Source organism: Dermacentor albipictus, chromosome 9 (assembly GCF_038994185.2).
Source record: "Dermacentor albipictus isolate Rhodes 1998 colony chromosome 9, USDA_Dalb.pri_finalv2, whole genome shotgun sequence".
Lineage (NCBI taxonomy): Eukaryota > Metazoa > Arthropoda > Arachnida > Ixodida > Ixodidae > Dermacentor > Dermacentor albipictus.
In genome coordinates, this window is record NC_091829.1 from 55,137,336 (window position 1) to 55,150,284 (window position 12,949).

The 12,949-nt window shown below is 47.0% G+C and overlaps 2 protein-coding genes across 12 annotated transcripts in view; one reads left to right on the top strand and one right to left on the bottom strand.

Moving 5' to 3' along the window:
* Positions 1-12,949, bottom strand: part of LOC135896562 (MYG1 exonuclease) — a 631,131-nt gene that overhangs the window by 229,892 nt on the left and 388,290 nt on the right. The gene's annotated exons all lie outside the window — the stretch shown is intronic.
* LOC139049922 (uncharacterized) lies at positions 2,210-6,702 on the top strand. 2 transcript variants are annotated; one of them, XM_070525797.1, is made up of 7 exons: positions 2,210-2,366; positions 3,781-3,896; positions 4,376-4,542; positions 4,901-4,996; positions 5,053-5,160; positions 5,920-6,114; positions 6,563-6,702. In XM_070525797.1, exons 2-6 carry the CDS (start codon positions 3,781-3,783, stop codon positions 6,096-6,098), a joined length of 666 nt encoding a protein of 221 aa, XP_070381898.1. In that variant the 5' UTR covers positions 2,210-2,366; the 3' UTR covers positions 6,099-6,114; positions 6,563-6,702. The 2 variants fall into 2 exon arrangements, with proteins under 2 accessions (XP_070381898.1, XP_070381899.1); XM_070525798.1 differs by lacking the exon at positions 5,053-5,160.

A 12,949-nucleotide genomic window follows, 5' to 3' on the forward strand; every position in this document is an offset into this window, starting at 1 on the left:
GGTTTCTACCGTTTAAGGTTACAGGTGGTCCTCCCTATGACATGTTCATTGTCCTTGGTTTATATAGCCTGTGGAGAAGTAGACTCTGTGATCGCCATGCCGAAAGCCCGCGAACTACAAAATCCTTTTTTCGCGAAAGTGCTACGTATGTAAGAAGTGTGTACGCTGTGCAGGAACCTCCGCCAGACTGGATGCACTTGTTGGATGCATGTGTGTGTTTGCCTGAGTTTTAAGTGTGTAGTTGTGTCCACTTTGTAATACACCTTCAGTTTTCTTTTCCATGTAATAAAGAAAAAAAAAACTCGTGGCTGAGTGGTAGTCTCCGTCTCACACTCCGAAGACCCTGGTTCGATTCCCACCCAGCCCATGTTGCAAGTTGTTTTTTATTCATGAAGTGCCTGCTGGGATTTATCGCTCACGGCCAACGCCGACGACGCCGACACCGATGACACCGGCTTTTCTGCGACACGAGCTCCTTAACGCTGTCGCGTTAAAATCAGAATAAATTGGAGGGGAAAAGCGTTGGTGTTATTGAGATATGAAGCTACGACCCCACGATCAGAGGCCCGGTCTCTTACCTGCTAAGCTAAACCGGCTACTCCTAGATAACAGGCACGTGCACTCTGCTTTACGACGTCATGCGATTTGGACAAAAATTTTCATCGCCAAGCCCGGCGGTACGGAAGCGGTGACGACTAAATCACCGCGGCTTATTCGAGAGCGTCCCCATTAACTTATATAATAGTTGGGCAAGGTAGCATGAAGTTGCGGAAATAAGTGCACTAGCCTTGGGCTATTTAGGAGGCGTTGGCCAAGCGTCTCGACGCGGTCGCTTGCCAGCGAAGAGTTCATAACTCGAAGGACCACTCAGCGGCGTCCAATTGGACATTGATGCTTTCGCCTTCCCAACTCATAACAAGTGCTTAGGTGTCCTCGGATTTTTTTGTTGACTCTACCATACCAACTACATGCAGCGGGCGGCCGTCGTAAGGCGCCAGCGGCGTGTCAGCGACGTGTAGGCGAACAGCGCCGCGAATAGCAGAAGTCAGTGCACTGGCATGTGAAGCAGACGACGGTGCCAAGGCGCTCACGGTGCATCCAGAGATATCGCACTGCAGGTTTGAAAGCCTGACCTACCAGAAAACGCATTTTCTTGTGTCTGCTTTTGAAAAAGGTCGGAACGTGTACGAGGAACACGACGTTCGTGGTACCAGGTACTATGCACATTAGAAATATAGTGCTCATTGCGATGCAAGTGCACCCCGCCAGAAGAGCCCGATGCGGTAAATAAAAACATGGAGCTCCAGGGTTTATATTCCAGATGTTATTTTGCTGTGCACATCAACATTGTCGCATACCTAATTATGTAAATAGGCGAAGCAGGCAGGCCCGCGATGTATGAAAGATGTGTAAGATACGTACCATTGGGTAGTCACGTGCTCCATGAGCCAACGGGTATCTGCCACACTGCAATGAACCTTTTCTGACGTCAACCTGGGTCACTGAAAGTATCACATCACACCTACACGGTGATGTTCCTGTGACGCGATTTTTCTAGCAAATGAGGGTCGGTGCCGACGTTGTGGCGCTCTTCTACACTCAAAAAAGCGTTCTTGCCAAAAATGACTGGCAGCATCACATTTCTTCTCTTTATGTGCTTGTATAGGAGATAGTGAGCTAAAAGGCTTTTCCTGCCAACGAAATGGCGCACAACAGTTGCTCCGATTTTCTCTCTAGTCATACAATAATGAAGCACTTCTCACAAGACCTCAAAGATTGCCAGAGTGATTATGGTGGTTACAAGCGACAACACGTAGGCTTTTGCTTGCATCATTGGCCTCCAATAAAAATGCCAGTAGTTCGCCACGTTTCTGTGGGATCGAAACCTAGACGAAAACCATAGAGAAAGAAATTCATAGAGAAAGAAATTCAACAAGAGGGGACACTCTTCAAAAACTGGCAACAGGAAACACGTCACGCCTGGTTTCAACAACAACCGTTAGTTGACGCGAGCATCAGACAAAAAGAATGTGAAATAAATTTCCAGACAACTTTTTATTTTTTTTATTCCCTCGCACTAAAAGTGAAAAAGTTTTGCGTGTAAATAAACTTATACTTTGCAACTTTTTGTTGCGTTGCCTAGCAACAAGCTAGCGGCACGCCAGACACGCGTGCATACGTCATGCGCGGCGTCAGATAAGCTGCAGGAGTGAGCGAGGACGGTCGTACGTGCGAAGCTCGCGTGCTCGGCGACCCGTCTGTTTTGGATTTAGCCCATTTCATTGGGTTCCCGGCCTTCTCTGTGCTTTTCTTGCGTATCGTCTGCATTTCGACACGGCACCACTGCACTATTGGACGACGGAAAGGTGAGAAATTCTGTTTGACAGTGTGCTGCGCAGTTTACTCACATTTAGGCTTAGTTCGAGTGGCGCAGTTAGCGAAAAACAGCACCGCCGTCCTGGCGCAGTTAAATTGAGTTAATAGACAGTTTTAGTACTGCGTCATGACGATACGTACGCAGCACGCAAGGGCTTTGCGGAACGTAGGAGCGCGTGTCGCGTTGGGGCTTTTAGTACTGCGAAATGCCTACGTACGTAAGAGGGCGAGCGTTAGACCCGGCCGGGCGCGTCGGAGCGCATTGGCCGTGTCCACCAGTACGTCGAACCGTCGGCCAAACTAGACGCTGTTGATCTGACTAACGTGATGTAACGTGTGGGCGCGTTCCCGCTTCGTCGAACTATATTTAGGCCTTTAAGAGACTCTACTTTTAATGCGGATGAAATGCACGAATCACATAGAGAAAAATAAAGAGCAAACACTTGCTTTCTGGGGCTGGCACGGTCATTTCCGATGAACTGCGCCAAGAGTAGGTCGAGCCTTTCGCGCAAACAGCGCACGCTGAAGACTTTCGTAAAAGCAAAATTCATATTTTTGGTTATACATTCCCACTTTGCAGAATCCTGGAAAGAGTTCTGCGCGTTTACTTCGCGCAGCAAAGCCAAGTCGTACGCCCCGGAAAAGAACAGCCTTCCGCTGGTCGCCTTCGACACCGCCATTTTTCGAAACTCTTGACTCGCGCTCTCCCGAACGAACGAGAACCACGAGAGCAGCACGCAAGGCTCCCTACGTACGCAGGCAAGAATCGGATGCGTGCGTACGCAGCGGCCGCGTACGCATCTCGTAGCGTTTGTGTTGCGTTCTGCACATGCGCAGTTTGCAGAACGCAGCGATCTTACGTACGCAACGCCGTTGCGTACGCTACGTACGCAGTACTAAAACTGTCTAATGCCTCGTCCTGGGAGATGTTTGCGACGCTTTCTATGAGCCCCAACATTACTGTAACTTATTTCGGTAGTTTTTGGGCACGGTTGCCGCGCCCGGCTTATTGACGCAGTAAGCGAAAACCAGCTCGGCCGTGTGACGCATTTGCCGTGTACTACGTCGTAGCGCCTAAGACAGGCAAGTTTTCGCGCATTCTGTGGCCCCCAACGTTATTGTAACTAACGTCGTTATATTTGGGGGTAGTTTAGAAGCACGGTTGCCGCGCCCGGCTTATTGACGCAGTTGCGAGTGTACTGAATCTTAATGCGAGAAGTTCGTTATTTCTCAGGCCCCAATATTGTAATTTATTTTTTGATACTTAAATGCTTAAGTACCAGAACTTGCTTAAAGCTAATTGCCCTTGAGCGTAATTTTGGCGGTTCACCACTTTCGCACGTATTGCCTTCCCGAGCTGTTTATGTAAGTATTATATATGTTGTAATTTACGTTTTTCAACAGATGGCCTCCTGCAAAGCCTCGTACGGCAGCTACTGTTTTGTAGCGTGGTGCACAAACAACGGAAGAACGCGAAAGAAGCCCGGAACCCACTTTTTTCGAATCCCACGGGACCACAGGTTTGCTGCGTTAAGCTCTGTTTCTCCTGATTTAAACGAAGATATCTAGCGTTTTTGAAGTACTTTCGCCCGGTTATAACCCGCGTTGCGCCGGTGAGAGGCATAACGGATCAGTTTGGGAGTCTTAAAAGTGGTGTGCATTTTATTGTTGCAGCAAATGCATTTTATTTTTTTGTGGTACGAGCAGTATAACCATTATACTCTTGCACGTCACATGTTGTGCCTATTTGTCGGCATTTTTTGTGGTTATGTAAAATTTGCAATATGAAATATTGTATCGTTCCAAGCTAGACATGGTGCACCCTACATCTGTTCGGTAATTGCAAAAGCAGTGTACACTTGTTTTTTTTTTCAGAATAATGTATGGATTCTTAAATGCCTGATGCATCATGCGTGTACGCACTCGTGTTGGGCTGTCATGAAATATTGAATGATTACTGATTGAGTGATACAACACACTTTTTCTAAAACGTGCGCAGGTCGACGGCATGGGTGACATACACCCGAAGGACTGACCTTATGGAAAAGCCAGTCAATCTACTGTACACATCATACAAGATTTGCAGTGACCATTTTACTGCGCAAGACTTCATGGACCCAGGGCACACACGGCTCACTAAAATGGCCGTGCCAACAGTTAACCCAGGTGCGCAATGGAACAGTTGCAGCACTAGCACTATCTTAATGCACCTTTGCCGTGGTTAACGTATGTGACAATGTCTTCATAAAATAGTTAGCAATAGCAGTTTTTGTAGCTATAATTGCAGCATAAACCAGCATCACGTGGACATTTATTTCTATTTAAATATTTTATATTCTGCTCGTGCGGCACCTGCCAAAGCTTTTGTATTTAATTAACCTGAAAACAATGCACCAGAGGACTATCCGGTAGAAGCTTTATGCATCAGCATGTAGTCTGAAGGCCCTGCCGTGCTAGGTGCTAGCAGTTCCTAGTGTTTGCTAATGGCAACCTCACTAACATGCAAATTTTTAAACCCATGCAGGTTACGTCCATCCTGTAACTGAGGGTCAAGCTGGCGAATGTGTCGTGCAGGAGGACAAGAAAAGATTCATCGTGACGGCGAGCTGTGTTGCCGAAGGTGAGTTTGGCGTCAAGCTTTACTTGACAAATTGGCAATGACGAGTCATTTTCCAGGAAACCTACCAGGCTACGTTGCTCCCGTGAGCAAGCTAGATCCTGCAGACTCCCAAATGGACATCTCTGGCAGCAGTTCGACTGGAGCTGAGTTTTGTGCTGTTCATGGTAACTATCACATCAAGTGTCACTCTCAACCTCTGTGTAGACACTACAGTGCACGGCACCCTTGCGTAAAGCGCGGGAACGTCGTTCCCACGCTCTACACAAGGCGACACGTGCGGTAACCGGAAGGTCAAGGTGCAATCTATACGCAATGCTATACCTAATTAGATGTGCTGATAACTTTATGGTAGCCTCGAAAAGGCCAATATATTTTAGGGCGATTCTTGATACGACATAATTTTTTATTGATATATAGTTTCGTATTAATGTATCTATGTTAAGGCTTCATGTGTTTGAAAGGAGCGGCTGCACAATTTCTAGCACTACTCCTCGTATCACCAATTGACGTAGCTTTATAGCATGAATTTGTGCAGGACCATGACCTTTGTAAATGCATAGGGCGATTTCTGTTTAACGAATTGTATAACCACATGGCCTACAATCTATAAAATTATGCAATGTATTCTTCGTTTGAAGACCATGATGGTAACTGTTAATGCTTTGGGTTTGGTTATCTTGTGGAACAATTTAGAAAATACTTGCCAACAAGTGAGCTACCATTGCTGTGTACTGTCGCATATATAGGCAGTGGGAGTGAAGTACCGCAAAATTGTGCTGGACATGTTGTTAGTGTTGTAGCCCGTGGAATGCACGTGACACATAAGATTTTCGGTAGTACGCTTGCACTGCAGTATATTACCTGTAGGATATTCAAGTTGTCTGCCAGCGGGGCAAATTATCTTGTTCTTTGTGTTTGTGCAGATGATGCGTCCGAGGTCTCCCCAAGTTGCAGCAGCTTTCTTGCGTCCGAGGTCTCCCCAAGTACCAGCAGCTTTCTTGCCTCTGAGGTCTCCCCAAGTGCCAGCAGCTTCCTTGCGTCTGAGGTCTCCCCAAGCATGTCCCCAAGTGCCAGCAGCTTTCTTGATTCAGCCTCAAGCTGAGTAGGAGGCTTCCCTGGTAAGTGTTCTTGTAATGCTAGTAAATAGATTTGTAGACTACCCAGCTAGAGGAATGTGCACCAGGCCGACCTATTTGTATTGCATATCATGAAACTTTTCTGTCTGTCTCAGTAAGATAGTGGCTGTTATTTGGCTCATTGTGTTAATGCAAAGTTTGAGGAACAGTCAAACCAATCATTTGATATTCTTGCTGTGTAGTCAAGTATTATCACGAGTTAATACGTACGGCTTTGACAAAGAAATTTTGATCTAGTTCTGATTTTGGTCATAGTGCCTCTATTTAGGAATACTGTTTGTGAATTAAAACAATTGCTTAAATGTCTGTTTCTGCTTTAGTCTCTTATGCACTCTTGCAACAGATGCATCATGAGGCAACCAATAAATTAGGATTGTATCAAGGACTAGTACCCATAACTTAATACATGCATACTGTTTGTCTGTTACAGTTGCTTGCAACAGTGCAGCAAAGGGCTCTCCATCGAAGAAATTTAGGAGGACCATCCGACGACTGCAGTCTAAGGTAGCAAGCTGCCAGCGGACTATCTCACGGTTGCGGAAGAACCAGCGCAAGCTACCACCGTCCATTTCAAAGGCACTAGGCATTATCCAACCGCATGTGACAGAGGAGGTTTATAAACTGCTGTGTACACACATGCGGTTGCAGCAGAGGGGCAAAGGCAAGCGCTTCCCTGTTTGGCTTAAGAAATTTGCATTACATTTAAACTTTCGGGGACCACGAGCATACCGTTTTTTGGCACCAATTTTCTCTCTACCTACACAACGGTCACTGAGACGTTGGTTGAGCAACATTAGAATGTCACCAGGTGTAATTCCTGGAATAATACAGTGTGTTTCAGCTAGCACTCGGGATTGGAATGCGCGCGATCGAGTGTGCACCCTGATTTTTGACGAAATAATCTTAAAAAAGAACTTGTCTTATGATGCGGGTCAGGATGTTGTCCATGGATTTGTAGATGATGGCATGGAACGGTCATCGACTATTGCTGACAGGGCACTGGTTGTGCTTCTCGCTGGTGTTTCCAAGAGGTGGGTGCAACCAGTCGCATTTACAGTAGGACACACACTGACATCAGCAAGCATTATGGCTAAATTACTCAACTCAATTATTATGCAACTTAAAGCCGTCCAAATTATTGTGAAAGCAGTAGTTTGTGATCAAGGTACATCTAATGTAAGCCTAGCTCAGCAGTTGGGCATTACTGTTGAAAAACCGTTTTTTGAGGTTCTGGGTGAGCGAGTCTATTTCATTTTTGATGTGCCTTATTTGGTCAAAACCACACGTAACAATGTCCAAGCTCATAAGCTACTAATTGGGAACGAGGTTGTCGATTGGTCGTACATTGAACACCTCTACAAATCGACGCATGAACTGCGGTTGCGATTGGCTCCGAAGCTGACAGAGCGGCACATCTACCAGAAACCTTTTTCCAACATGAAAGTTAGCCGAGCGGCACAAGTACTTAGTTCATCCGTTAGCATCGCAATTATGGCATTGGTTTATGTGAATGAACTCCCAGCATCAGCCATAGCTACAGCAAATTTCTGTGAGCGTATAGATAAAATCTTTGATGCCCTGAACAGTTCAAGCCCCCATAAAAATGCACAAAAGTGTCGATACGGAATTAAAAAGGGTGACAATGAATTAATTCAATTTCTTCAAGAACAGCTTCTGTGGTTCCCATCATGGAAATTTTCTGCAAAGCGTCAGCCACGAACAGTCATTGGATGGCAGATCACTATTCAGGCAATTCTCTATCTTTGGGAAGACCTCTCAAGAAATTATGAATTTATTTACTTGCTAACTCGTCGGCTGCAGCAGGACCCCCTTGAAAATATGTTTGGGCACATCAGGCAGAAACAAGGGCGCAACACTAACCCCAATGTAGCACAATTTATTTCTGGTTTGAAACATATTTGCATTCAAAAAGCTTTTAAACTCTCCGAGAAAGCAAATGTAGAAGATGATGAAACTGAACTCCTTAAGGAAGTGTCGCCGTTCTCCCTGAACAGTTCTTCTCTGGTTGACACTGTGGAATGGGTTAAGCCAGACGACTTTCCATGTCTTGAGGACATTTCAGAACTGGCAGCCCACATTGACTCTCATATAATCGATGAATCCGCAGCATATTACGTCGCTGGCTTCCTGGTGAAATTATTTGTTACAAGGACTGTGAAAGATTGCACTTGTCGCCATTTGTTACTGGGTGAAGAAAACGCACTGAGTGGAGCGCACCAATATTTCACAATGTTAAAAGCATATCACGTACCAAGCAAACTTTTTGGCAATCTCACTGTGCCATCACAAAGGGTATTTACTTTTGTTCAGGAATTGGAGACCCACTTCCTTGCCATGATCGAGGCTACAGCGCATCTTGCATCTGTCTGTGATGTTTTGTTTCACTACCTGTCTCGCGTTGGGGACATGGAATTTTGTTCCGTTGAGTGTCGGCAGAGGTTTGTCAAAATGTATTGCCGGATCCGTTTGTGTTGGCATATCCGATTTGTCAACCGTAATTTAGATAAAATTCGCTTTCAGTCATCTGTTTCTGGCGTGCAGCTTGAAAAATTCAAAGGTTGAAAAATGCAAATTTCAAGGAATTAGGACTTCCGTTAAACCAGTGAACACAATTTTTCTAACATAACATTGCTGTTTCAGGACTGCTACTGCTTGCTTGTTCACACTGGATCGCAATTCGGAAGGGTCAGTCGTACAACAGTGACGTGTGGTGGTGGTGTGGTAGAGGGGGGCGGTGGGGGTGGTGGCGGTGGTGGGGTGGGGTGGGGTGGCTGTGGTGGGTGGTGGCTCCCTCCGGAGGTGCAACAGCAACAGCACTTCCGGAGGAGGGGGGAGGGGGGCAACATGGACCTTCCGAATGCTATTAATTGCGACCAAGTCATCCGCAGCAGGTTTTGAAACATTTTTCACAGTCGCCGAGTTCCTAAGGGGGAGGAGGTAAAAGCATACGAAGTGATTTCTGGAAGGTTACTCAGCCTGGGTCCGGCTTAGATTAGTGTGCGTTATTTTTTGCTCGCGTAACAGCTGACGCGAAAGGGGGTGGGTAAGGATGTCAAGTGATGTAAATGCAAATCACTCTGGGTGGCCTCGAGAAGGCTTGCTCCTGCTTGTTAACAATCGGATACTTAACGCCAAAAGTATACGGGTTTTTTCTTGGGGGGGAGGGGGGGTGGAGCTTGCGGAACGAGGGATTGGGGGGGAGGGGGTGTGGATTTTAAGTGCAAATCACAGTGGACGGTCTTAGGAAGGCTTGCGCGTGCTTGTTACCAATTGGATACTCAATGCCAAAAGTATACATGGGTTTTCGTCTTGGGGGGAGGGGCGGAGCTTGCAGAATGAGGGATTGGGGGGGGGGGGAGGGGGCTGGGATTTTGGAGTGCAAATCACTCTGGGTGGCCTCGAGAAGGCTTGCTCTTGCTTGTTAACAATCGGATACTTCATGCCAAAAGTATACGGTTTTTTTTTCTGGGGGGGGGGGGAGCTTGCGGAATGAGGGATTGGGGGGTAGGGGCTTGCGGATGTAAAGTGCGATGTCATCAAATGGACGTCGCGAGTTATTGGTTCAAACGAGGGACCAGTAGCGGTCATGAAACATCAAATGTGTCTAGACAAAAATAGCCTTGTGCAGGAAGTGGCACAAGTACACATATATGCCCACTCGTGAAATTTTTTTTTTCTTAAACATGGAACATGTTTTGTGTTAAGTTGCTTCCTCGGCTTCCTTTTAAGCTGGCAGATGCAATCTTTTTCTGACCAGGATGTGTTCATTCCAAAATGGTGTTATTCGCGAATGTATTAAGCTTCACATTTTTTGATAAAATGAAATGACATTAATTTGTTTACCCTGTGCGCTGTATTGCACTCATTTCCTGACTTTATGCCGGCATGTATCAGCTTTCTTATAGTGCGCCAAACATGGGCTATGTTTACTGTGTACTGTATCAATATTTTTGTATATTGAAGTGAAATAAATATTCAATTGAAATGTTCTGTAGCATCTGTTTTGTGGAATAGCAGTTGCCCAACGCTGATGGACAGCTGCCTTTCCGTATCTTATATTTTGCATGCTGCTTCCCACGTTAAGCCGCGCGCGCATAAAAGAAAACGCGCGCGCGTAGAAAAAAAAAAAACGCGCGCGCCTGAACCCTGATCAGGAAAGCATAGGAACGGCCGATCAGCGGAGCCGGCGCGGCGTGTACCAACTGGTGTTCAAAACGCGCGCGCCCAAAACCGAAACCGGAAGGAGTCGACAACGACCGCTTGGTGCGCTACAGTCAATTCGGCCGCTGGGCTCTATGGGAGTGTCCGCTCTTGTTGAAATTTCTTTTCTCTATGCGAAAACCCTAGTCGAGCACCGCTCTATAGAACGGAATGGTCTGTTATTGTCTGAGCTGTTGCGTTGCGCGTCCTTTGCGATGAAGTGACGTGTAGAACGGACAGTTTCGGACACCGCAAGCACTTTGTCATAAAGGCTTTCGTCTGTATTACACTACGTTGTCACGACATAGCGGCCGCTAAAGCACGTTAAGTGTGTGCGCTCTAGCTTCCATTCCGCTACTAGAATTAATGAGGTTCATCTTCGCGTCACGAACAGGAGATTGTTGCTTTGTACCATTCTCGTCTCGTGGCAGCAAGCACTTTGGAACACTGTCTTCAACTGCACCCGAAAATGGAAGACGACGAAGTGTCCCTTCTAAGATGGCTCCACATCGCTCCTGTGAAAAATCTCGTATTCCTCGAAAATAGGTTCCATACTTCAAGAGGTTAGACCACAAGTCATCCGAGCACGCGCCGGACGCTCATGCGCAGTCTGGTTTTCTCGGATTCAGCGAATGTAACTCCATCATATCTGCAGTTGAATCATGCACCGGGACTAGGCCTAGTGCCTCCGTTGACGCGCTGGCGGCGGTCGATTAACCGGCGCCGCTCATCAGAACGGAATTACCGGCCGTTCAATTGACACCTGAACCTTGATCGGAGCTCCTGATTCCTGCCCCCAGTCCATCGGCTACAGCCCACCCGCCGCCTTTCCAAAATGCGCATCAGACCATGAATGATTTGGCCCCAGGCCGGATCATTGATTTTCGACAATTTTCGTCAAAAAATTGACGGCTGAAGAAGAAAATTCGCCACTAACAGTCAAACTTTCGATTAGAAGGAAAAAACCTCATCTAATTTCGTGGAGTGGATGCAGAATAAACGGTTCTCTGCAACTCCTAAATACATGACTCCTAAGTATATGACGGTAGGATAGTGGAATAAAGTCAGAGGGGAATCACTTTCCGTTATAGCGACCCTGTTTGGCATACTCAGCAGAACGTTTTCTTTGCAAAGACCCCAGTAGAGCGTTCGTCCTTTCATTTAGGCCCAAGCAGAGCCAGGCGAACGCTTCCGCGTCACATATTGCGCCCCGGTAAGTGCAGACGGGAGAAGCTTGTTAGACCTTTAAGGCCCAAGCTGGGGTGTTCGCAGAGGCTGCAATAACATATACCTTCTGCGTGGCGGAATCCTTGAGCCGCGGATGACTCGTGAGTGCGATGCCTCGAACACAAGAGTGTCAGCGCGTGATCTGCCGCACATCTCTTTGCAGTGTCCAAAACATGGTGAGAGAGCAGATATATTGGGCGAAGATTAGATGCGTGTTCGTTGTACACTTGGATGGTTCTGGTGATTAGCCAAGCTTGTATGTTGCACAAATGTAATCTTAATTTGGCATCTGACCTTTGCATATATTTTAGCGATATGATCAGGTTTGAAGCATAGGCGTCAGCTTGAAGCCCGCAGTACAATGCAGTAATACTGAGAACCGCCAGTAAATGCGCCACCACTCTGCGCACCTGCTGCTCGACAAAGCTCTTGCATAGCCAACCGCAACAGCAACAAGACCAGTCCGCTTCTGGTCTTGTTAGGTGTAGTACTGCAATCCTCTGAAGTGGTTCCGCCTTTCCTTCCGTTTGAGACTGTTCATCGCAGTCGTCACAGCCGTAAAGACTTCAAGATGATAATGGGCGACAGCATCAAATGGCCCACTGAGCGAAAGGGCCGGCGTAAGTAGCACGTGATGTAGCACAGCGTAAGTAGCACGCCACGTGATGTCCGTGCCTCGACGGAGCAGAGGGGGCGGGAGAATACACCTGTGCCGACCTGGCGCGGCAGCTGTTGCGTGAGGGGAGAGGGCATCATCGCGACGCCACGTCAACCTCGCTTTCGAAGGCCTTTGTTATTCGTCTGTTCCGTGTCCGCGCAAGCTCTCGCCTGCGTTCTAACTTCGCGTCGGTAATTGCTATAAAGAAATTAATGCGCATAAATCAGAACAAATTGGAGAGGAAAGGCGCTGGTGGTAGTGGGTTTCGAAGCTACGATTACACGCTCAGAGGCCCAGTCTCTTACCTATTAAGCTAAACCAGCTACTCCTAGATAACAGGCCTGTGTACTCTGCTTTAAGACGTCATGCTACTTGGACTAAACTTTCCATCGATAAGCTCGGCGTGACGGAAGCGGTGGCGACAAAATCACAACGGCTTACTGGAGAGTGTCCCCATTAGCTTATATGACAGTTGGACAAGGTAGCCTGACGTCACGGAAATAAGTGCACTTGCCTTGTGCTGTGTAGGAGGCGTTTGTCAAGCGTCTCGACGCGCTCGCTTGTCCGCGAAGAGATCATAACCCGAAGGACCACTCGGCGGTGTCTAATTGGACATAAATGCTTTCTCATTCACAACTCGTATCAAGTGCTTCGCTGTCCACGGATTTTCTTGTTGACGTTGTTGCGGTCGAATAACTATATGGCTCAAGC

Excerpts from the sequence above, each read along its gene's own strand:
- LOC139049922 (XM_070525797.1), top strand. The coding sequence starts at position 3,781 with ATGGCCTCCTGCAAAGCCTCGTACGGCAGCTACTGTTTTGTAGCGTGG. Across the intron at positions 4,543-4,900 it reads CGTGCCAACAGTTAACCCAG|GTTACGTCCATCCTGTAACT; the intron begins GTGCGCAATGGA and ends AAACCCATGCAG. Across the intron at positions 5,161-5,919 it reads TGAGTTTTGTGCTGTTCATG|ATGATGCGTCCGAGGTCTCC; the intron begins GTAACTATCACA and ends GTGTTTGTGCAG.